Source organism: Vombatus ursinus, unplaced genomic scaffold (genome assembly GCF_900497805.2).
Source record: "Vombatus ursinus unplaced genomic scaffold, bare-nosed wombat genome assembly UNPS02005659.1, whole genome shotgun sequence".
Lineage (NCBI taxonomy): Eukaryota > Metazoa > Chordata > Mammalia > Diprotodontia > Vombatidae > Vombatus > Vombatus ursinus.
This window is the reverse complement of record NW_020945437.1, coordinates 18,552,869-18,576,861: the sequence shown is the minus strand read 5'-3', so window position 1 is coordinate 18,576,861 and position 23,993 is coordinate 18,552,869. Positions and strand designations below refer to the sequence as shown.

The window sequence follows — 23,993 nt, the reverse complement described above, 5'->3', positions numbered from 1 at the left end:
TAAGAGATAGAGAGAATCATGGGAGGTAAAATGGATAATTTTGATAAAATTAAATATAAAAGTTTTGTACAAACAAAACCAATGTGGTCAAAATTAGAAGGAAAGCAGGAATCTGGGCAAAAATCTACAGCAAATTTCTCTGATAAAGATCTCATTTCTCATATATATAGGGTACGAAGCCAAATTTATAAAAATAAGAGCCATTTTCCAATTGATAAATGGTCAAAGGATATGAACATGAAGTTTTCAGAAGAAATCAAAGCTATCAATAAATATGAAAAAATGTTCTAAATCACTAATAATTAGAGAAATGAAAATTAAAACAATTCTGAGGTATTACTTCACTCCTATCAGATTAACTAATAGACAGAAAAAGAAAATGACAAATGCTGGAGGGGAATATGAAAAAATTACTAATGCACTGTGCAACCAAACTGTCCAACCATTCTGAAAAATAATTTGGAACTTTACCCAAAGGGCTACAAAACTGTGCATATCCTCTGATACCGATACAAGTCTGTATCCCAAAGAGATCAAAGAATAAGGAAAAGAATCCATATGTACAAAAATATTTACAGCAGCTCTTTTTTTTGTAATGGCAAAGAACTGGAAACTGAGGAGATGTCCATCAGTTGGGGAATGGCTAAATGTGTAATGGTATATGGAAGTGACGGAATACTATTATGCTGTAAGAAATGAAGAGTGGATGATTTCAGAAATACCTGGGAAGACTTAAATGAACTGATACAAAGTGGAGTGAGAAGAATAAGAATACTGTACCTAGTAACAGCAATATTAGAACAATGATCAACTGTGACAGATTTAGCTCATCTCCTCAATACAATGATCCTTGACAATTACAAAGAACTCATGATAAAAAATGCTATCCACACCTCCAGAACTTTGAACTCAGAGCGCAAGACTGAAGCATTTTTCTTAGTTTTTTTTCCCCAGAACATGGTTAACATGGAAACATGTTTTGCATAACTTTATCTGTATAATGGGTACATTGCTTGCTTTCTCAATAAATGGAGAAGGGAGTAGAAGAAAGAAGAGAATTTGGACCTAAAAATAAAAATAACAAAATTACAAATAAAAGGGGAAAAAAAGGTCATGACAAACCAACCTAATTTCCTTAATTGACGTGATTAGTAGAGAAGCAGATGAAAGGAACAGCCCTGTAAAAAGGAGAGTTCAGTTTTTGGAGGCCAGGAAGATCTGACTTTCTTTCCCACCTTTGACAATTTAAATGACTTGTTCATATGACCATATTAGACCAGTGGTCTCCAAAGTGGAGTGCACAAGAAAATCGACTGGTGGAGATAAAGAAATTATTAGAACTGAGGAAGTAGCACAGCTAAACAGTGTGCTCACAGCCCCCACATTCCTCCGCTGCACCCCCCCATCCACAGCCTCCTACTCACATGCTTCTCCTCAGAAAGGCAGTTAGTTATTCCTTACCTGGCCCCTGGCCCGGGAGTACCCTTTTGTCTCCCTCCTCTGCCCTTATTGCAGAAACACAAACTTTCTGAGACCTCTGGCTCAAGCAAAAAGGTTTTTTGTACTATTAATAGAATGAAAAATAATTTTTTAAAAAGCTCATTTCGTCTCACCTTTTCTAATTTCTATTTTGTGAATGTTTTATAATGTACATATTAGTACAGTAGTTATTATAAATATATATCATTGGGGCTCCATGCTCAAAATTTTTTTACTTTTAGGGTGTGTACTCAAAAAAGTTTAGAAATTACTAGGCTCAACACGAGAAAGTTAAGTGCATATGGGAATATTCAAATGGTCAAACCCAGAGAGTAGCCACTCCTGGTTTGATGTCAAATTAGAGAGAGGTTTCTAGTGGAATACTCCAAAGATCTGTCCTTGGCCCTGTGATAATTAAAATAGTACCACACATTCAGAGCTAAAAGAGAACTTAAAGCTCATCTAGCCCAAACTCTTCATTTTGTAGATGAGGGAACTAAGATCCAGAGAAATTAAGGACTTGCCTAAGGTCATACAGATGGGAAGGGTCAGAGCCAGGATTTGAAACTAGGTCCTCTGACCCAAAATCCAGTGCTTAGCAATAACTTAAATAAAGATATAGATTGAATCCTTATCAAAAATTGTGGATAAAGACAAAGCTGGGAGGTATGAGCAATGGGTAAAAATTGCAGGGAGGCAGATTTATGCTCAATGAAAAGAAAAAAGTTTAACAATTAGAGCCACCCAGAAGTGGATGGTCTGCCTCTGGAGAGAGTGGTTTTCCCTTCGCCAGAGGCTTTGAGCAAAGCCCAATGACCATTTGTTGGACACGCTATAAAATGAAACCTTATTCCTGTATAGATTATATTGGGTGGCCTGTCAGGTCCCTTCCAAGTCTGAGGAGTCTGTGAGTAGGCAATAATGAATCAAAGTCAATCTAGAATGGGTGTCTAATGGAAAGTCCTCCACCCCCCCAGATCTAGTCTGGGCGTCATGTCATTTAACATTTTTTTTCCAACGACTTAGCAGGAAAGGAATAAATATCAAGTTTTTCAAACTGGAATATGACAAAAATTTGACACAAATTTGACAGAAAATAGAATTATACCATTATTTCTATGTGATACACAACAAAAAAAATTCCAAAAGGTTCAAACACCTAAAATTTTTTAAAAAAGCTATATCACAGAAATTAGAGAATAAGTTTTATAATTTTATAAAAGAGGAAAAGAGGGGGAAATCGTAACAAGTCACAATTCAAAGAAAGTTATAAAAACAAAAAACACGATTTCAATGATAAAAAATTAATAACAATGCAACCAAAATAAGAAGGAAAAATATGAACTGGGGAAAAAAATCTTTACATTAGGTATTTCTGATCAAAATCTAATTGTTTCAAATCTATATGAAATTTATACAAGATTGTAAAGCTCCTGGAGAATAAGGATTGTTTCTTTCTCTGTATTTGTATCCTCAGCACCTAGCATAGAATCTGTCACATAGAAGGCTGCTTGCTTATTGGACTGGCTAAGAATAATTTTCTAATAGTTTAGTAGTCAAAGCATATTATTAAAAAAAAAACTGTACTTAAAAGCAGAAATGCAAACTATTGACAGACAATTGAAAACGCATCCAAAATCACTAATAAAACTAAAACAACTCTTGAGTTACCCACCATATATCTAAAAATGGTAAAAGACAAAAATTTTTTTTAAAAAAATGGGAAAATAGGTATGCTAATTCACCGCTGGTGGAGCTATGAATTGCTTCTACTATTATTGGAAACAATTTGAAATTATACAGTAAAAGTTGCAAAAAACATTCATACCCCTTGAGGTAGCAATTTTACTTTTACAAATTTATACCCTAAGGAAGTTGTTAAAATGAAAATGCACCTGCATAAAAATATTGCAGCACTTTCTTAAATAAGAAAAAACTGAAAATAAACTATGTGTCTAATGACTAAACAATGGTTAAGTAAATTGTTGTGTGTGAATTTAATGAAATATTATTGCACTAAAAAGAATGATGAAGTTGATGAATAGTAAGATATATGTGAAGACTTATATAAAATGTCAACACAGAAAAAAAGTGGAAACAAACAGAGCATTGTCAATGAACAGAAAGGCTGCATTTCATAGTAAGAGCCAGACTCAAATACTGCTTCTGACACAGTAAGTAGCTGAGTAGCCACAGGCAGGGCATTTAACCTCTCAATATTCCAGCCAATTCTCTATGAGTATAAAGTTACAGGTGAGTTGCTGGTCTGTTCCATGGAAAGGAACTTCTAAATAGAATTAACCGTGCTAATGAAATCACAAATTACGATTTAGAAAAAAATGAAGACAGTAGTAAGACACACAGCAAATAAAAAACAAGTATATGTTGTATGCTAAGATAAGTCCTCATTACATGCCAATGAACAATTCTAAAGGTAATCACTGGAAATAAACAGGGACAGTGGAGCATAGAGAAGAAAAAGTATAAGAGATTAAATGAGGGAAATAAACAATTAACTATCACAATTCTGAATATGAATTAGATGAACTCATAAAATGGAAGGGGTTGGCAGAATGGATTAGAAGACAAAATCTAACAACATGTTGTTTATAAGAAACATACATGAAACATAAAGACTGACACAGAGTTAAAATAAAGGGTTGGAACAAAATCTATTATTTTGATTCTAATAAGCACTCCTAACAGATCACAGATAATTCCCCCTCAAAATATTCTACAGTTATTATCATTTATGCAGAATGACTGGAAAATGGAGTGCCCCTGCTGAACTTCCACCATATATATGCTACAGATTACACAATTTAAAAAAAATTAGAATACTGTTAAGATGTACTAAGTCTCAGTTTCCTGCTGGTAAATTAGAGATAACACATGCAGTGTCTACACCTCACTGATGTCATAAAGATTAAATGAAATAATGTATGTAAAACGGGTGTCAAACAGTCTAGCAAAACTGCCAGAACCAGATTAAAATGCAATTGGGATACGTTTGAAAAATTAATTTATGGTTTTTTAAGTCAATATGCACTGCAGGGATCTACTTTTATTTGAGTTTGAAACCCCTGATATAAAGCACTTTGCAAACCTTAAAGTCCTACATAAATATTAGCAATTAATTATTTACCTACCTCATGGGCTTTTGTGAGGAAAGCACTTTATAAAGCTCAGAGTTTGAATTATCCTAATCACTATCATGCTAGAGTAACAACAAAAAAGTATTATTTGAATTTTCTGGGTAGCTAAATTCTTCAAATTCATATAACTTTCTCTTCACAAACTGTACAAGTCATTCATTCTTTCAACATTTGTTAAGCATTTGCTATGTGCAAAACATTTGACTAGATGTTGATTTAGATGTTTTTCCAATTTAAAAAGTTCAAAATATCAATCTGAAAAATATATACTTAAATCCAAAAAATGGAAAAAGGTGATTCATGATAGTTCACTATGCCTATGCTTTATGACCCTTTCTAGCTTGTGATTCTGTGGCCACAAAGGATACTGCATTTGCATGCCTCCAAGTGCCCAGGAAGCACTTAATAAATGACTTGAACAAATGAGTAAGTTAAATACCCAGAATTCCTTACCACTTGTTCTACAATTAAAGGTCTGTGCTACTGGGCTCATTTTCTTTGAAACAAGATTTCTAACAGTTCACAGATAAAACATAACACAAAGAAAGACCATTTCACTTACTGTGATTAAGAAAATTATCACTAATCAATAACAATTGCTGAAACCCCAACAATCCTACCAAATACTACAGATGAAAGGATTGCCTTGTACTATTAAAAATCACTTTAGAAGCAAAGGTCTTCAGTCTTCTATACAACAAAGAGGCAAATCCAAAACCCATATTAAGGATGGTTAAAAGCTCCCACCACTACTGACCAACACCATCTGATAACACACAAGCTACCTACAGAACTCAAACTAGAATGAAATCACTGCTGGAAAGGACCAAATCTTCAGCTTTAAAATAATTTTTTAGAATGAAGTCATTTTATTACTATCCTCAAAGGTATTTAAAAAGGAATGAATCAATCAAGTCCCAGAAATCAAAAATAGCTACCTAATTTCACACCTATTTTGATTCTTTTTCTTCCGAATCTCAAAACAATCTTTTGAAAAGGTATTTACGAAGCACTCAGTGCATGAAGTGTTATGTAAATGCTATGCATAAAAGAAGGCTGATTAGGAACCAACACTAAACTAGAAGAATAAGAGTTCCTATTTATAAAACATCCTATGGTTTCCCAAACACTCTCTTTCCACTGGCCCTACAGAGTAGGTTAACAGAAAGTCATTATTCCCCTTTTGAAAGGGAGGAAGTTGGGCTCAGATTAAACCACAAGATCGAGGGTCAAGCCCTGGCTCTATTCCATCCTGGCCGTGTGATCTTGGGTACTTCACCTAACGGTAATGCTCACACTACAAATCTCACAGGGATGCTGTGAGGAAACTAAAGGGTACAACACAGAAGGGAAATCAAGTCTCCTGATTCCTTGACTAATACGCATGATAACTCCAAGAATGTACGCTACTTGTTTTTCCTTTCAAAGTTAAATTATTTCATTCCTGAGATAACTATCAATCATAAACTACAGTTTCAAAGAGAAAAAAAGGCATTAGAGAAAACATGTGGAAAAAAATCCGAGAATTCTTACTCTGACACTTAATAATTATGTGATGGCAGGTACCTCTCTGAGCCTCAGTTTCCTCATATGTAAAATTCGGATAATACAGGCACTATCTACTTCATAAGGCTGTTGTGAAGAAAGTAAACACTTTATAAACATGAGTTGATTAGAGAATATCTACAAACAATCCAGGGACCTATGATTTTCCAAGTCAAGGTTTTCTAAACATCTTTGTTTTTGTTTTTCCAGGAGAGTTTTGATTATCTACCTATGTAAAAAGCTAGTTAGCATCTTCCTCAACTGAACACAAAGTAAAAAGGAAGTACTGTTTTACAGATTATAAAAAAATGGATTCGGTAACTTCATGCTTGAAAATATAAGACACAGAGACCAACTTTATCTGAATCAGAGCTATGGAAAACACCACCATATGAGATAATGCAAAATAATATATTAAAGAATAATTTTTTAAAACTCATACTCTCTTACCTTGCAGGCAACATCAATCAGTCGTGCTTGAACAGCTGGATTCTCTGGAAGTTTAGTACCAATTGCTAATAGTGTGTCCAGAAGCTGAGCAAGGACTTGATGAGATTCTAGAAGCAAAGTGGAATTACAGAATATGAAAATGAGACAAGAGCATATGTCTTCTTGGTTATGAAAGTTTGGGAGTTGGAGTCTTGTCTCTCCAAATAAAATGTAAGCAGCGTGAGGGTAGAGACAATATCAAATTATCCTAGTCTTCCTTGCACCCATCCATGCTAAACACGTAGCATGGATTCCATAAATACTTCTAAATTGACTGATTTTAACCAAATGAAGCCTTCCAGGACAGGCAGCATGGTTAGAATATAGAACTTGGCCTCAAAGCCAGGAAGATCCAGGACTCTCAAGTCCTCCCTCTGCCACACACTGGCTTTGAAACTCTGGGCAAGTCAGTTGTCCTCTTAGTTCTTTGGGCTGCTCTCTATGAGCCTCAACTGCAGAGAACAGGATGGTCTGAACTGGTAAATGGACTTTCCTCTCCTCAAAGTTCCCTAAGCCAATGAAATCATATGTTCATCCCCATCCAAAGACTAAGCACATATCTGTGAAGCCAGATTCTCTGGGTGCCATAATCACATCTCAGTAGAATGTTACACATGTTCAGAGCACTGTGCAAATTCATGCACAGTGGATTTAGAGTCAGAAGATTTTGATTGCCATCCTAGCTTTACCACAAATTTACTAGCGCCGCTGCACATGGATCCCTTATCACACATGTGAGAAAACATTCCCAGATTGAATTATACGATGTCCATTTCCTTCCAGCTTCATGAGCCCACTGTTGATTTGCCTTCCCACTCAAATTCTATTACTCCATGAATCCAGTGCAGGGATAATATTAGCGGGAAAGAAATGAGACCATTAAGGAGAGCACTACAATGGAAATACATTCAAGGAGAATCAGCTTTTCCTGCTACAAATAATATAAAGTTCTTGTCCTGTTTAAGAGACAGGATAGGACCTGCACCACATTATTTTTTTTTCCTTGTGAATACATTTTCTAGGAAAAAAAATTTATTTAAAACACAGTAAGTAGAAAGAGTCTTGATTGGGTTCTAGTCACAGCCCAGCTCCTACATCTTTCAGCCCTCAGTTTCCTCACCTGAAAAAGGTTAGATTAGATGAGCTGAGATCACAACCTATAACTGTAAGAACCTTATGCTCTTATTCTTCTCCACCTCCACATGTAAAATTCACTCAATCTCAACCATATTTTTCTTTATGAAAAAGATATTTCCTGTACCTGGACAATGAATACATCCATTATTTAAAAAAAATTTCCTCAATGTTTAATAAATATTTCCATGGAGGCTATAAAATACACCTGAGTACCAATGTTATTACAGTGTAACTTTAGTATAAGAAAAAAATTCCAATAAGCACTTATAAATACTTATTGATGGGACTGACTTCTCTCTTACTATTGAAGATACCACCATTCTCTCATTGAACTAGGCCCTTATATAACCACCTTCACTTGCCCTCACCCCACTTATCCAACCTACTGGATTTCACATCTCTCATCCATGTTCCCCTCTCACCAATTACACAGCCACCACCCTAGTTCAGGTCCATAACACCACTTGCCTGGATTACTGAAGTAGTCTTCTAACTGATCCCCCTGCCTCAAGTCTCTCCCCATGCCAATCCAGCCTCCATAGAGCTACCTTCCATAGGAGTCTGAGTTTTAAATTTTCTCCCCATCCCTTCCCACCTCCCTCCCCAAGACGACATGCAATCTGATATAGGCTCTACATATACACTCCTATTAAACATAATCCATAGAGCTACCAAAATGATTTTCTAAAAGTGGAGGTCTGACCATGTGATCCCCTCCCCATACCCTTCCTCCCCCCCAAGCAATGAATTCAAGTAGTTCCCTATTCACTCCAGGGTTAAATATAAAGTCCTCTGCATCTTAACCACCTGGCCCTTCCTACTTTTCTAGTCCTCTTAGACTTTATACCTGTCTGCAGAGTCAACAATCTGGCTACACTGGCCTACCAGCAATTTTTCAGACATGTCACTTCATCTCTTACTGTCTCCTATGGCTGAGATGGTTGCTCTCCTCACTCTCACGTCCTATGTTCCCTGGTTTCCTTCAAGACTCAGCTCAAATCCCACCTTCTCTAAAGGGGGCTTTCCCCTAGTCCCTCCAGCCCCTAGACCCTTCCCCTCTAAAACCATCTTGTAACAACTCTGAAAATATATCCTCCATGTACCTAGAGATTTACATGCTGTCTCTCCCAACAGAATGTGGGAACTTTGAGCACAGAGACAGCTTTTGCATTTTTGAATCCCCAGGCTTATCACAGTGTCTGGCACATAGAAAGAGCATAATAAGTGCTTGTTTACTGACAGAATGGCTCACTTTTCCAGATAACACTTCATACAACAAATCATTATAATAGATAAATTTGCATATTCACCAGAGTTTATTTGTCAGCCTTCTCATTCTTCATCTTTAAATGTTTCCTGAACATTCCTGGATTACTAGAAATAGAGCTATTCTATTCAACTACAATAAACCTTAAGTATGTCAAATAAATAAAAGTTCACACTTCTTCCCCCACTGCTAATTGTTTTAATCTCGATTAAATTTTTTACTTTTAAAGGACATGTCCTTGTACTTTATCTCCTGAGAATTACTATATAACTCTACTGATATCTTTGTATGTTACAGATGCTTTTTCCCAAGACACCTGGCTTAGTAGGTATCTGTAAATGTTTTTCTCCCTCCTCTTTTTTTTCAGGTTAATTCTCTCAATCATGTTTTAAAGACTGAAGGCATCTATATTTTTACCAGTCCTTAGTGCTATACTTTATCTCTAATAGTCCATCATTCCTATAGTTTAAGCTGTGGTCCAGAAATCCAAAACCCAATTTCAAACACAATCTTTTTAAATACCTGTTTACTTCCCAAATCTCCATCTTTCTTCTGAAATGCCTGCCTTCCAACACCAACAGTGAGGAAAACACCACCTCTGTCCTTTACCTCTTTAGTTTCTTACTTTGGACTTCATAATCCTTAGTACTGGTTTTTTTTTTTTTTAAATTAACTTATTTTTAGTTTTCAACATTCATTTCCATAAGCTTTTGAGTAAAAGTTGACACTTCTCAAAAAACATTGGAAGAAATAGCTATTTTTAAAATCTAAAACTTAATATTAAGATAATCATTTCACTAACCGATTATACCTAAAATATCTTGTTTAGAACTAACCTATATACAAGACAGATAAGCAAGCAACACATCAAATTGCTTCCCACTCTCCTTCAGAACAAAGAATTTTCAGCAGGCAGAAGCAAAAAGAATAAGAGGGAAATAAATCCTGCATTAAGGTAGATGCCATTAAATGGAACCAAAATTAAAACTGATGCTTTTTACCATGACAGCTCCTGTAACTGTGACCAAATTTCAACTAAGGAATATGCATTCCTCTTATCAATTCTGTTACCATCTAAAACTTAGTATAAAAGCAATGAAAGGTCTCTGCCCTGGATATTGCTTTTAAAAACTGTAACTTACTTTCATTCTGAAGGGTGTTAATGGCATCATCCATGATACAGTCTGGTGAAAATCCTGCTGTCTTTGAAAGCAAACCCAGCAATGAAGCTATTTTCAGTCTCACAGATGCATCATTTTCCTGGAACAAAAGAAGTGATTGTTACCTTCACACTCTTCTTTCTTTCTTTCTCTTAGGCAATTGGGGTTAAGTGACTTGCCCAGGTTCACACAGCTAGTAAGTGTCAAGTGTTTGGTCTGAGGCCGCATTTGAACTCAGATCCTCCTGACTATCCACTCTATCCACTGTGCCACCTAGCTGCCTCCTACACTCTTCTTTCAACGAATCATAAACCAACAGACTAAAGGAAGCAAAATGTTAGAAGAGACTTGGTGAACTATGTCATCCAGGAATTCCGTTCAGAACCACTGCTTTTGCTATTCTGGGAGAGGAGAGAGCTGGGGCTTTCCACCCACTCCACCACCTAGCTGCCCAATAAAATGGCACACAGCCAAAAAGAGAAGGTCAGAGCTTTGGGCTACACAATGCTATATCCAATTTATCAATACTTAAGGATTTGGAACTTTGTTAACATGGGTACTCCACCAGAGAATCACAATAGTCCTCTAACTTGGTACATCATCTTCAAGAGCTGCTATGGATGAAACATTCATCATCTCACAGGCAACACTGATAGGTCTCTCCAATTCTCAGCCTTCCTTATACTAATAAAATGTGAGCTTGTTGAGGGCACAGACTAGCTCTCTATTCTATTTGGCCTAACACTGCCTGACACATAGTAGGCACTTAATAAATATTTATAAAGACAAGGTAGTGGTTAGAGTACTTGACTTGAAAGTCAGGAAGACCTAAATTCAAATCCCGCCTCAGTTGCTAACTAGCTATGTGACCCTGGACAAGTCATTAAACCACGGACCTGGAACTTGGTAGGTACTTAATAAATGCTGATGGACTAACTTAACCTCTCTGTTTCAGTTTTCTCATCTGTACAATGGGGACAAGTCCTGAAGACTGAATATGAAACATGCCACTCACCTCCTGCTAGATAAGTTGAGGGAAAGAGGAAACAAGCATTTATTGAGTGACTACTATATGCCACAGGGCAGCTAGTCAGTACAGTGGATAGAGTGCTTAGCTTGGAATGAGGAATACACATCTTCCCAAATCGAAATACGATCTCAGACACTTATTAGCTAGGCAAGTTACTTATCCCTGTTTGGCTCAGATTCCTCTGAGCTAGAGAAGGAAATGGCAAACCACTCCAGTATCTCTGCCAAGAAAACTCCAAATAGGATCACAAAGAGTCAGACATGACTGAAAACAACTGAACAACAGCAATAACAACTACATGCCAGGCACTTTACAAACATTATCTCATTTGATCCTTACAACAACCCTGGGGAGGTAGGGGCTATTATTATCCCCATTTTACAATGGAGGAAACTGAGGGGGACAAATAGGTTAAGTGACTTGTCTATAGTCATACAGATATTAAGTATCTGAGGCAGGATTTGAACCCAGGTATTCCTGACTCCAGGTCCAGCACTCTAATCACTGTGCCATCTCATCGTGAGAGGCATAAGACTGCATCAGTCTGCAGGAGGAAGACCAAAAGAAGACATTTCACACTTACATATACAATTTATAGCATGAATTTGCTACTATCTTCTGGTACTACACAGACATTATGTCTTGCCCCGATATTGATGGCTGCTGACTGATCAAGGTGATGGTTGTTGAAGGTTGGGGTGGCTGTTGCAATTTCTTAAAATGAGGCAACAACGAAATCTGCCATATTAATTCTCTTTTCCTTTCACCCTAAAGCTTAGTGGCCATAGCAGGGTCATTAATTGGCCTAATTTCAATATTGTTGTGTCTTGGGGATTGGGGAGGCCCAAGGAGGGGGACAGATCGCTGGTTGGTGGAGCAGAACATTTATTAAGTTCACTGTCTTCCAAGGGTACAGTTTCTCTTGCCCCTTTCCCCCAAACAACTATAATAGTAACATCAAAAATCAATGAACACAGATCACCCTAACAGACATAATAATAATGAAAAAGTTTGAAATATTGCAAGAATTAACAAAATGTGACACAGAGACATGATGTGAGCACATGCTGCTGGGAAAACTGTGCAGACAGACTTGCTCAACTACAGGGTTGCCATGAACCTTCAATTTATTAAAAAAAAAAAAAGCAATATCTGTGAATCAAAACAAAGCAAAGTACAATAAGATGAGGTATGCCTGTAGTCTGTAAACTCCTTGATGAGGGATGTGTCTTACTTATCACCCCCAGCACCCAGCCAAGTAGTTTTATAACACAGTATGAGTACTCAGTATCTGTTAAGACCTCTTTCTTTTACACTGTCATTTCCTCTAGTTCTCTCCTACATCCAATCTACAATTTAGTCAAATTATCTTAAGCAAGTCTAGATTGGCATGCTCTTCCAGAGGCTTACCACTCTTCTGACTTTGAGAACCCAGAATCCCCACAATGAGGCATCACAGGAGGACTTCAATGGTAGTCTCCTCACCTTGTAATAATGTTCCAAGAGAATTCTGACGACTCCCTCCACACTCTCTGCCTCCACTGGTTTCCGAGCAAACTGAAGGAGATACTGCAAGGCATCTGCTGGTGAAGTGGCTTTGCAGAGATCTATGTGGAGTGCTGCTGATTTACTTGGTTTTGTCAGTCGGAGCTTCTTGGTTGCAATTTCTTCATGCTGCTGCTGCAATGGATTAAAGCAGATTATCTTGGTGAAGCAAAATAAGAAAATAAAAAATACCTCCAGGCAATTCTCTAAAACCAAATTACACATGAGTTGCCAAGTTCTATAGACTGTATCTCCAGTGATTAGCAATGCCTGGCACACCCAAGAAAGGCTTGTTAACTAATTCCATGGGACTGACCTCCCCACCTCAGACCTCACACTGCACTTTGTTTTACATTTCTCTAAAAGAGATATTCAGCATCGAGGTGAAGTACATAGAACTCGGGGTGTGGAGTCAGGAAGATCTGAGTTCAAATCCAGTCTCACACACTTACTAGCAGTGTGACCCTGGGCAAATTACTTAATACTGTTTGCCTCAGTTTCCTCATTTGTAAAAATGAGCTAGAGAAGGAATTGACAAACCATTCCAGTATTTCTGTCAAGAAAATCCCAAAAAGGATCACAGAGAGTCAGATATAACTAAAAAAATAAACTTATGCACTGCTTAAAATTTAGAACACAACAGGTCTGTATTAGCATCATTGACTTACTCTTAACTCCTCCCTTTCTTTCACCTTGACATTATCCAATTAGCTAACAAATCTTGCTGATTCTACCTCTACATCTCTACCACTTGTCTCATTCTCTTCACGCACCCAACTAGTTCGGACCCTCATATCCTTTCGTCTATACTATGGGTAAATCTTATTGGTGTACCTACATTCAAACTCTTTGTTCTCTAATTCTCTTCCAAACAACTACCAAATCGGTATTCCTAAAGCACAGTCTTTAGGATATCTTGTAGTTACATAGTTGTTTGAATGTCATCTCCCTCATCAGACTGTGAACTCCTTAATGGAATGGGCTGATTTTGCCTTTCTTGTATTCCCAGCACTTTCTATGGCCAGCTAACTCACCCATTTTTAACCTCCTCATCCTTTCACAGCTTCAGCGGCTCCTTCCTGCTTCTTGGATAAAATGCAGACACCTCTATTTGGCTTTTAAAGTTCTTAACAATTTGGTAGTACCCTGTCTTTAGGGCTGATTATATGTCACGCCCCCTCCCCAATACAACCCAGCCAAACTGCCCTCATGGCTGCTCATACACCACACTCCATTCAGAGTCACCACATCTTTACACAACTTGTCCCCCTATGCCTGGAATGCTCTACTCCCTCACCTTGACCCTTCCAGGTCTGCAATCAAGAGCCACTTTCTACAAGAGGCCTTTTCTGCTCCTTCTAGGCCACAACCTGGGAAATTAACGTTCCATTTATTTTACATATACTTTTATCTACTATTCCGTGTACTGTTCTTTTCCCCCAATAAAATGAAACTTCCCTAAAACTTTCAGGACACCTTGTATAGTTCTCTGATAGCAGAGGCCATGCTTTGGTCTTTGTATACAAGGTGCTTATAAATAAACGCCTCTAGAATTGTGTCCTCCGTCCAACCAGCCCATTGCAGAGATGAGCTGACCGAGGCCCAAAGAGTTTATGTGGCTGTCACATTTCTCTACTACAGAGTGAGTTCCTAGGTGGGAGGGAGAGTGCCTTAGGCTCCCGTTATCTTCTCCTAGGACTACAATGTTGGTTGATTTCAAATACAGGTTGGGGCCAGAACAAAAGCAGAAAGGCAAAGTGGAGGGGGCCAGAACTTCCGAACAATCAGAGCTCCGGGGGCGGGGGCGGAACCTGCGCTCAGGGACGTGCTGGGCTAGATGGCCTCTGAACTCCCAACTCGGTGGATCCTCGCTCATTACAGCCCTAACCAGAAGGCAAAGAGATCACTGTGCCCATTTTATAGAGGAGGAAACTGAGGCCCTGAGAGAGAAGGGATCGACGGGATAGATGCGGAACTAGGACCCAAGTGTTTTGACTACCCCGGCTGGCCTGGCCTGGAGAGAACCCCTCGGAGGTCGCGCCCCGGGACCCAGGATCCTGCTCCCCGGCCGCTCCCGCGGTCCCCCAGACCGAAGGCAGTTTACCTGCACGACTTTGGTGAACTCTTCATACACCCGCTTCTTTAAGTGCGCGGCCATGGCGGCAGCTGGGGCAAACAGCACCTCCACTACCGCCTTTCTCTTCCGGGCCGGCCCTTCCCGGCCGCCGTAGCCTCGACCGAGCCCCCCACCCCCTCCAGCCGCGGAGAGCCCCGCTGAGCGCGGGCGGGGAAGGGAAGCGGAGGTCGGAGATGGAACTGGGACGCCAGTATCCCACAATGCAGCGGGGAAGGAGGTGAGGCGTGGGTAACGTGCTCTTTCCCTCCCTCCCCCCAAGGCGCCCGGTCTCCCGCGCCCACCCCCACTCCCCCCGCGGCGGATGAGCCTCGTGCGACTCCGAGAATGAAAACAAGAGGAAAGACGGGACAGGGGAAGAGGTGGCGAGCAAGAGGAGGGGGCGGGGCTTAGGCGGGCAGGTAGCCAGTGAGCGAGTGCGGACGGCCGCAGCGCGTGGTAATTGGGTGAGAGCTCGTGGAGGAGTAGGGGCGTGGAAGGGCGGGGCTGAACTTGGAGCGAGCGGAAAAACGCGGAGCCGGATTTGGGCCTGGAGCTGGGGGGGAGGAGCTGCGGTAGAGTGAACGAGACGCTGGGTGGGGGCGGGCCCGGGGTGACTGAGGAGAGTTTGCCAACTAATTTGCTCAGAGTTTTTGTGAAGGGGAGGGAAGGAGAGAGGTGTGGGGAAATGTATGAAAAGGGAGAATGTCTGAAGGAGAAGAGGGAGATAAGAGAGGGAATGAGGGGTGGAGAATGGGAGGGACTGGAGGGCTGGGGGATGGCGGGGGAGGGAAGGCTCGTGTGAGGGCTGGGGAGAAGGAGGAAGTCAGGGATGGTAGAAAGTGGGGGGATTGTGGGGATGGGGGAGGGGAGATGTGTGAAGGGAGGGGGAGAAGGTGGGGGGATAAGAGAAGGGGTAGGGAGTGAGAGATGAAAGAGGGAGTAGGGGATGTGGGGGATGGGATGGGGGAGGGGTGTGAGTGGGGGGCTGGGAGGAAAGGAGGAGGGAATGTGAAGGGAGGAGATGGAGGAGGGGAGAGTGGGTAGGGAGAAAGAAGGAGGAAATTGTAAGAGGGAGAGGAAGAGGATGTGAGTGGGAGATGTAATGTGCTGGGGAGTGGGGAGAAAGGGTGGAGGGTGGGGGATAGCTGATGGGGAAGTGGGGGACAGGAGAGGGAAAGGGATATGTGAAGAATAGGGAGGAAGGGTGAGGGGATAGGGATTTGTAAGGGGAGGGGTGGGAAGGTGTGAGGACATGCAAGAAAGGATATGTGAGGCGTCAAGGCACAGAGAAAGGGAGTGGAAGTATGTGTGAGGGAAATGGGGGTGAGGAGTCCAGGAGAGAGGATTATGTGAGAATCTGTGAGTTGGAAGGGGATTTGGGGAGGTAGCCTTAGTAGAAGATAAATATCCTCCTGATAATTTATCATGGGTTCTTGAAGATTTTGCCCGAAGAACACAAGCTGATTCATATCTTGCAGCTGGATCCAGATGACTCTGAAGGAGAGAGAGAGGCTGGTGACTTTGCAGGGCCCTCCCTCACTTAAATCCAGTTCACTTGCAAGTCCTGGCATTACCTTCTTGACCATGGCCCTCTTCAAAAACAAAGGATAAACAACAATAACAGGAAGCTCTGGCAGACCCTACCTAGCTGCAGAGGTTTCTAGAATTGGCTTATCAGTGAATAGTGTCATTTGAGAACCAGATTGGCCCCATCACTGGCAGGGGTGCCCACATGATGAGATAAGTCTTTTCTGGAGTATCTATATCAGCATCTTTTCTGAAGTAATCTTCTGAAGATTGGTCAGGAGAGAGATCAAAGAAAGGAATCTAGTTAGAGGCTATGTATGACATCAATCCGTGACAGAGGCGAAAGAGGACACCAGCCTAGGGTGGTAGCAAGAGACAGCAGTGTAGCTCGGCATGGTAGTAAAAACACTAGTCTGGGGTTCCAATCCTGCCTCTGATGCTTATTATTAGGGTAACCGTAGCCAAGCCTCTTAACTTCAATGACCTTGATTTCTTCATTTGTAAAATGAGAGTTGGACTACATGGCTTCTGAAGGCCCTTCTAGCTCTAGATTTAGCAATTCTCTAGCATTTCAAAGTAGTAGGAGCTCAGTGTTGCAGGAAGTTAAAGAAGGGGGGCGGGGAAGCTTGGTGGCACAGTGGACAGAGTACTGGCCTTGGAGTAATGAGGACCTGAGTTCAAATATGACCTCAGACAGATAACACTCACTAGCTGTGTTACTCTGGGCAAGTCATTAAACCCCAATTGCCCCACAGAAAGAAAAAAAAAAAAGGAGAGGGAGATCAACAAGACTTAAAAGATCATAAATCTAGAGCTGGAAGGTATATAGAGACAGTCTAGTCCAACTGCCTTATTTTACAAATGAAGAAACAGAATATGGCAGTTAGATGACCAAGATCAAAAAAGGTAATAATCTCCGATTTGAACTCAGACTTGACTCTGTGGTTTTGAGTTGATGTGAGTGGGATATTAAAAATGCCATTAAAAGAGAGGGAGAAGTCAGGAGGTCAATAGGTTGGGATAAGGTTGTGAATTCAGGATGATATGTTAAGTTGAAAGGGAATTTGGGGCTTGGAGAAGAGGGAAGAGAAAGTCTTGGGAGTCATCTTCATAGAAGCAGTAATTGAGGTTGTGAGAGTATGTGCATGTGGTCTCTTAAGAAATGTATTGAGAGAAGAGTAGGCGTGTAATGATTGAATTTTAGTGATTCAATTAGGCAGCAAGAGAAAATGTTAGAGAAGGATAAGAGGATAGGCCAAAGGTGTATAGAAGCCAAGAATTTCAAGGAGGAGAATCTTTGCCATCCTTACCCCCATGAGATATCTGGAAAAGCAGTAAGGGAGCAATTAGTCTGCAGGCTAATGTCTCTAGCCTTGGGAATGTCATGGGGAATAAAGTCCCTGATTTTCTCTTATTCATAAGAGTTCCCATCAGCTTTACTAATTCCCCTAAGCTACCCACACTTTGTGATCAGTACTTTAACAGGTAATTGTATGAAAATAAAACTTGCATTTTAACTGTTGTCTAGGACTGTTATTAACAACCTGTTCTAAATCATAGGATCTTGTATAAACTACTTTTATATAGACTGACTTGTGAAAGAGTTTGGGGTTAGAAAAAATTTAATTTATATCAGAATTAAACTTTCAAAATATATTTAAAGGAAAACTGTTGGTGTGAGTTAACAAGGAGCTAGGGTCCTCATTGTCCTCCTAATAAAGAGCAATAGAAACATTAAAAAGAAACAAAAATTCTACAAGAAAATGAGAACTGACTGAAAAGACAATAAACTGAAGAAAATTCTGATATAATTTTTTCCCTTAATTTATTTTTAGTTTTCAACATTCACTTCCATAAGCTTTTGAGTTTTAAATGTTCTTCCCCTCCCTTCCCACCTCCCTCCCCAAGATGGTGTGCAATCTGATATAGGCTCTACCTACATATATAGTCCTATTAAACATTCTAATACAATTTTTAAAAAACATCATTGAAAGAAGGGAGAAATGTCAGGAAGAAGGCACACTGAAACAATGTCAGAAGTTATATTTGAAACAACACAAAGAATCCTTAGAGATATGCTCATGTGGATCATAGACATATTCAAGGAATTAAAAGAATCAAACTTAGAAAAAAAGATTCCTAGAGGAAATAAAAGAAGAATTGAATGCAGCTAAGAATCCCTGGAAAATTGATAAAACTAGGAAATAGCGGACTTGAAAATTTCACTGGATGCAGTCAAAAGCAGAATTAATGCAGTAGAGCAAAGAGCAGCAAGAGAATAAAATTGAAGTAGAAAAGCAAGTTAAAAAAATAACCCGTCTTGTGAACCGATCCAACTATTCTGGAGAGCAATTTGAAACTATGCCCAAAGGGCTATAAAACTGTGCATATCCTTTGATCCAGCAATTTCACTGCTCCCAAAAACATCCCCAGAAAGGGAAAAGGACCTGTTTGTACAAAAATATTTATAGCAGCTCTTTTTATGGTGGCTAAGAATTGGAAATCAAAGGGATGCCCATCAATTGGGGAATAGCTAAACAAGCTGTGGTATGATACTGTAATGGAATAATATTGTGCTATAAGAAATGACAAGCAGGATGATTTCAGAAAAACCTGGGAATACATTAACTGATGCATAGTGAAGTGAACCGAACCAGGAGAATGTTGTACAAAGTAACAGCAATATTGTTCAATGAAGAATTGTGAACGACTTACCTATTCTCAGCAATACAATGATCTAAGACAATCGCAAAGGACTAATGATGAGATGTGCTATCCGTGTCCAGAGAACTGATATTGACTGAATACAGACTAAAATATGCTATTTTTTACTGTCTTTCATTTTTTCCTTTTATTTGACTCTTCTTGTACAGAATGACTAATATGTTTTACACAATTGCACATATATAACCTGTATCTGCTTACTGTCTAAGGGAGGGGGAAGGAAATGGATAGAATTTGGAACTCAAAACTAAGTAAAAATGTTAAAACATTAAAAAAAATTCATCTGTGAAAAGATGTAAGCATTGCAGAATAATGTTATAGATTCGGAGGATTAATTAAGGAAAGGGAACCTCAGAATTATTAGCATCCCAAAACACATTAAAAAATAAAATAATCAGGTTACCTATTTCAGAAAATTAATCAAGAAAGTTCCCCAGAACTATCTGTAATAGTACCATTAAAATGGAAAATATGAAGAATATAAAGATATTCAAAATAGAGCAATGTGAAGAAAGTAGATTTAGAACAGCAGCACATATTTTTGAATACTTACTTCAAGGATCCATGATTTCGCCAGTGTGAATGTACTCCATTGACGCCTGTCACCACAATCCCCTCCGTGCCATAATAGAAAGTTTCATGATTTGCTATGACTAAAAAGAATTTGTTACTTTGTGGTCAACCTACTAATTGATGAACCTTTCCAAACTTAGCTAGGCTGATCCTTGAATAATAAATGTAGTCAGTTTCCAGACCCATATTAAAGCTTTTTCAGAACTTGCACTTCCCAACATAGTCCTCAAGAACTCAGGGTGACCATGCCATGAGGAGATGACAACCACTACAAAACTTCAGAGATAGAAAAGGACCCAGAGTTATTCTTATTTTATTAAAATGTATTCTTTTAAAAATGTAAATAACTCAGTTACATGGCTTTCATTTAGTTTTAAATTATTTGTTTTTGTTTGCATTTGCTGAGATTGTTGAGTTTATAATTTTAAAAGAAAACAATACATATAGATAATTTAACACTGATTTTTAAACATATGCAAAAATCGATTTGCCATACAAGGTCTTGTGCTTTCCAGCAGTCAAATGAGGCTTATAGATTGGGTGTCAAAAACCACATTTCTCTACCCACCTTGTCCTTGATGATCCCTGACAGGATTTTTCTCAATAATTTGGGCCCCCAAAGATCACTAAGATGTAGAAGGCCTCTCCATCTTACAATTGTCCCCACCTGTAAAGATTTTCATTTTATAAATAAATAAAAATTTGTTCATTTGAATATATGTTTCTTTGAGGAAAAACTTGGTGTCATCAGGAACCATTTTAAGTCATGAGATATGATGTCATCACTAAGCTAGACCCCAAATACCACTTCCCAAGAACCTGCTTGCCACATCCATGTTGAACCTAGTATTGTGGCACATCCTTTTTTCTGACTGTAGTTTCATCATCTACCTATTTCCGAGGGACAAGTTGAGTCTTATATGTGTAGGGTAGACATGTAATGGTAATAATAGTTGACATTTCTATAGCTGATGATAGTTGACATTTAAGGTTTACAAAGGACTTTCTTCACAATGCTGAGATTAGTGTTGAAAGTTTTATCCCTGCTTTACTGATAAGGAAACATACTCCAACAAGGGAAATGATTTGCCCAGAGTCATAGCTAGTAAATGTCAATAGTACAGAGTTGAACCTAAGTCCAATGCTTTTTCCATTGCAACATGATCTCTTTCTTTTTTAAAATCACATTTGAGTTAACCATTAAACAACAAATTGGCTAGCATTCATGTTTTTCTGAACTGTCACAATTTCTCAGTATGAGCAAAAGATATCAGTGACTCCTGAATGTAAATATGGTTGCTAGATTCTGTACACACTGTGCTTAAACTTCTATTTCTTTCTTTTTTTTTTCTGGTAAGGCAATTGGAGTTAAGTGACTTGCCTACAGTCACACAGCTAGTGAGTGTTATGTGTCTGAGGCAGGATTTGAACTCAGGTCCTCCTGACTCCAGGGCCTGTGCTCTATCCACTGTACCACCTAGCTGCCCCTAAACTTCTATTTCTACCTTCTTTATGAGACTTACTAGGGCTACTTGGCAATTCCTAGAAAGCTGAGATTTTTGTCAATGTCATGCTTCTCCAAGTACAGAGTCAGTGTCTGGCAGAGCCATCACTGGTACTTAATGACTCCATCTACTGGTGGCTCAGTTGACCATCAGAGCAGCTAGAGTATTGGCTTGTGTCTCAATAGTTTATGTCTATCTTGGGAAGAACCCTGAATTTGCAGTTGGGAGACCTGGTTGTATCAACTCTCCATCTTATGTGATCCTCAGCTAGTCACTTCTTCTTTTTAAAAAAAAAAGTTAATTATTTTTAGTTTTCAACATTCACTTCCATAAGATTTTGAGTTTTAAATTTTCTCCCCGTCCCACTTCTTCCTACCCAAGATGGCATATAATCTGATATGGGCTCTGCTTATTCATTTATATTAAACATATTTTCCCATTAGTCATGATGTAAGGAACAATCAGAATTAATGGGAGGAACCACAAGAATGAAGCAATAAAACAAAACAAAGGAAAAGGAGAGCAAATAGTATGCTTCCACCTGCATTCAGACTCTATATTTCTTTCTCTGGGTGTGGATAGCGATTTCCATCATGAATCTTTTGGAGTTGTCCTATATTCTTGTGTTACTGTGAAGAGCCAAGTCTGTCAAAGTCACTCATCCCATAACGTGGCTGTTACTGTATACAACATTTTCCTGAGTCTGCTCATTTCACTTTGTTTCAGTTCATGTAAGTCTTTCCCAGTTTTTTTGAAGTCTGCCTGCTCATCATTTCTTATAACACAATAGTATTCCATTACATTTATATACCACAACTTGCTCAGCCATTCCCCAGTTGATGGGCATCCTCTCAATTTCCAATTCTTTGCCACCACGAAAAGAATATTTTTGTACATGTGGATCCTTTTCCCATTTTTATAATCTCTTTGGGATACAGACCTAAAAATGGTATCGCTAGGTTGAAGGATATGCACAATTTTATAGCCCTTTGGGTATAGTTCCAAATTGCTCTCCAAAATGGTTGGATCATTTCACAACTCCACCAACAATGTATTAGTGTTCCAATTTTCCCACATCTTCAACATTTTTCATTGTCCTGTTTTGTCATGTTAGTCAATCTGATAGGTGTGATGCAGTACCTCAGAGTAGTTTTGATTTTCATTTCTCTGATCAATAGTGATTTAGAACATTTTTTCATATGACTATAGATAGCTTTAGTTTCTTCCTCTGAAAACTTCCTGTTTATATCCTTTGACCATTTATGAATTGGGGAATGACTTGTATTTTTATAAATTTGACTCGGTTCTCTATATATTTTAGAAATGAGGCCTTTATCAGAAACACTGGTTGTAAAAATTCTTTCCCAGTTTTCTGCTTCTCTCCTAATCTTAGATGCATTGGCTTTATTTGTGCAAAAACTTTTCAATTTCATGTAATCAAAATTGTCCATTTTACCTTTCATAATGTTCTCTATCTCTTGTTGATCATAAATTCTTCCCTTCTCCATAAATCTGAAAAGTAAACTATTTCTTGCTCTTCTAGTTTGTTTATAGCATCAGTCTTTATATCTAAATTGTGTACCCATTTTGACTTTATCTTGGTATAGGGTGTAAGATGTTGTTCTATGCCCAGTTTCTGCCATGCATTTTTCCAGTTTTCCCAGCAGTTTTTGCTAAATAATGATTTCTTATCCCAGAATCTGGAGTCTTTGGACTTATGAAATAGTAGATTACTATAGTCATTGACTGTTGTGTCTTGCATACCTAATCTATTCCACTGATCCACCACTCTATTTCTTAGCAAGTACCAAGTAATTTTGATGATTGCTGCTTTTAATTGCATGCCCAATTCATTGATCTCTTCTTTCTCTATTTTATTCACATAAGCATTTAGGGATATAAAACTTCCCCTAGGGACTGCTTTTGCTGCATCCCATAAGTTTTGGTATGTTGTCTCATTATTTTCATTCTCTTGGATGATGGTATTGATTGTTTCTATGATTTGTTGTTTGACCCACTCATTCTTCAGGATTAGATTATTTAGTTTCCAATTAATTTTTAGTCTATCTTTCCATGGCCCCTTATTATGTATAATTTTATTGCATCATGATCTGAAAAAGATGCATCTAATATTTCTGCCTTTCTGCTTTGAATTGTAAGATTTTTATGCCCTAGTCCATGGTCAATTTTTGTGTAGGTGCCATGTACCACCAAGAAAAAGGTATATTCCTTTCTGTTCCCATTCAGTTTTCTCCAGAGGTCAACCATATTTAACTTTTCTAAGATTCTATTGATCTCCTTAACTTATTTCTTGTTTATTTTGTGGTTAAATTTATGTAGTTCTGAGAGAGATTGAGGTCCCCCATTAGTATTGTTTTGCTGTCTATTTCTTCCTGTATGTCCCTTAGCTTCTTCTTCAAGCATCTGGCTGCTATACCATTTGGTGCATATATGTTTAGTAATGATATTACTTCATTATCTATGATAACTTTTACCAGGATGCAGTTTCCTTCCTTATCTCTTTTGATAAGATCTATTTTTGCTTTTGCTTTGTCTGAGATCAGGATTGCTACCCCTGCTTTTTTTTTTACTTCAGCTGAAGCATAATATATTCTGCTCCAGCCTTTTACCTTTACTCTATGTGTATCCTTCTGCTTCAAATGTGTTTCCTGTAAACAACATAATGTAGGATTGTGGTTCTTAATCCATTCTGCTTTCTGGTTCCATTTTATGGGAGAGTT

The 23,993-nt window shown here is 38.7% G+C and overlaps 1 protein-coding gene across 2 annotated transcripts in view; it reads right to left on the bottom strand.

Annotated features, from left to right (window-relative positions):
• INTS4 (integrator complex subunit 4) overlaps window positions 1-15,142 on the bottom strand; it is an 85,305-nt gene extending 70,163 nt beyond the window's left edge. Inside the window, exons 1-4 of one of the 2 annotated variants that reach the window (XM_027848170.1) lie at window positions 14,912-15,142; window positions 12,748-12,942; window positions 10,215-10,332; window positions 6,630-6,736 (exon numbers count right to left, since the gene is read on the bottom strand). In XM_027848170.1, coding sequence (XP_027703971.1) covers window positions 6,630-6,736; window positions 10,215-10,332; window positions 12,748-12,942; window positions 14,912-14,965 — 474 coding nt within the window. In that variant the 5' untranslated portion in view covers window positions 14,966-15,142. The remainder of the gene's footprint in view (window positions 1-6,629; window positions 6,737-10,214; window positions 10,333-12,747; window positions 12,943-14,911) is intronic. The other variant, XM_027848171.1, reaches the window with a different exon arrangement.
• Window positions 15,143-23,993: the final 8,851 nt, after the last annotated feature.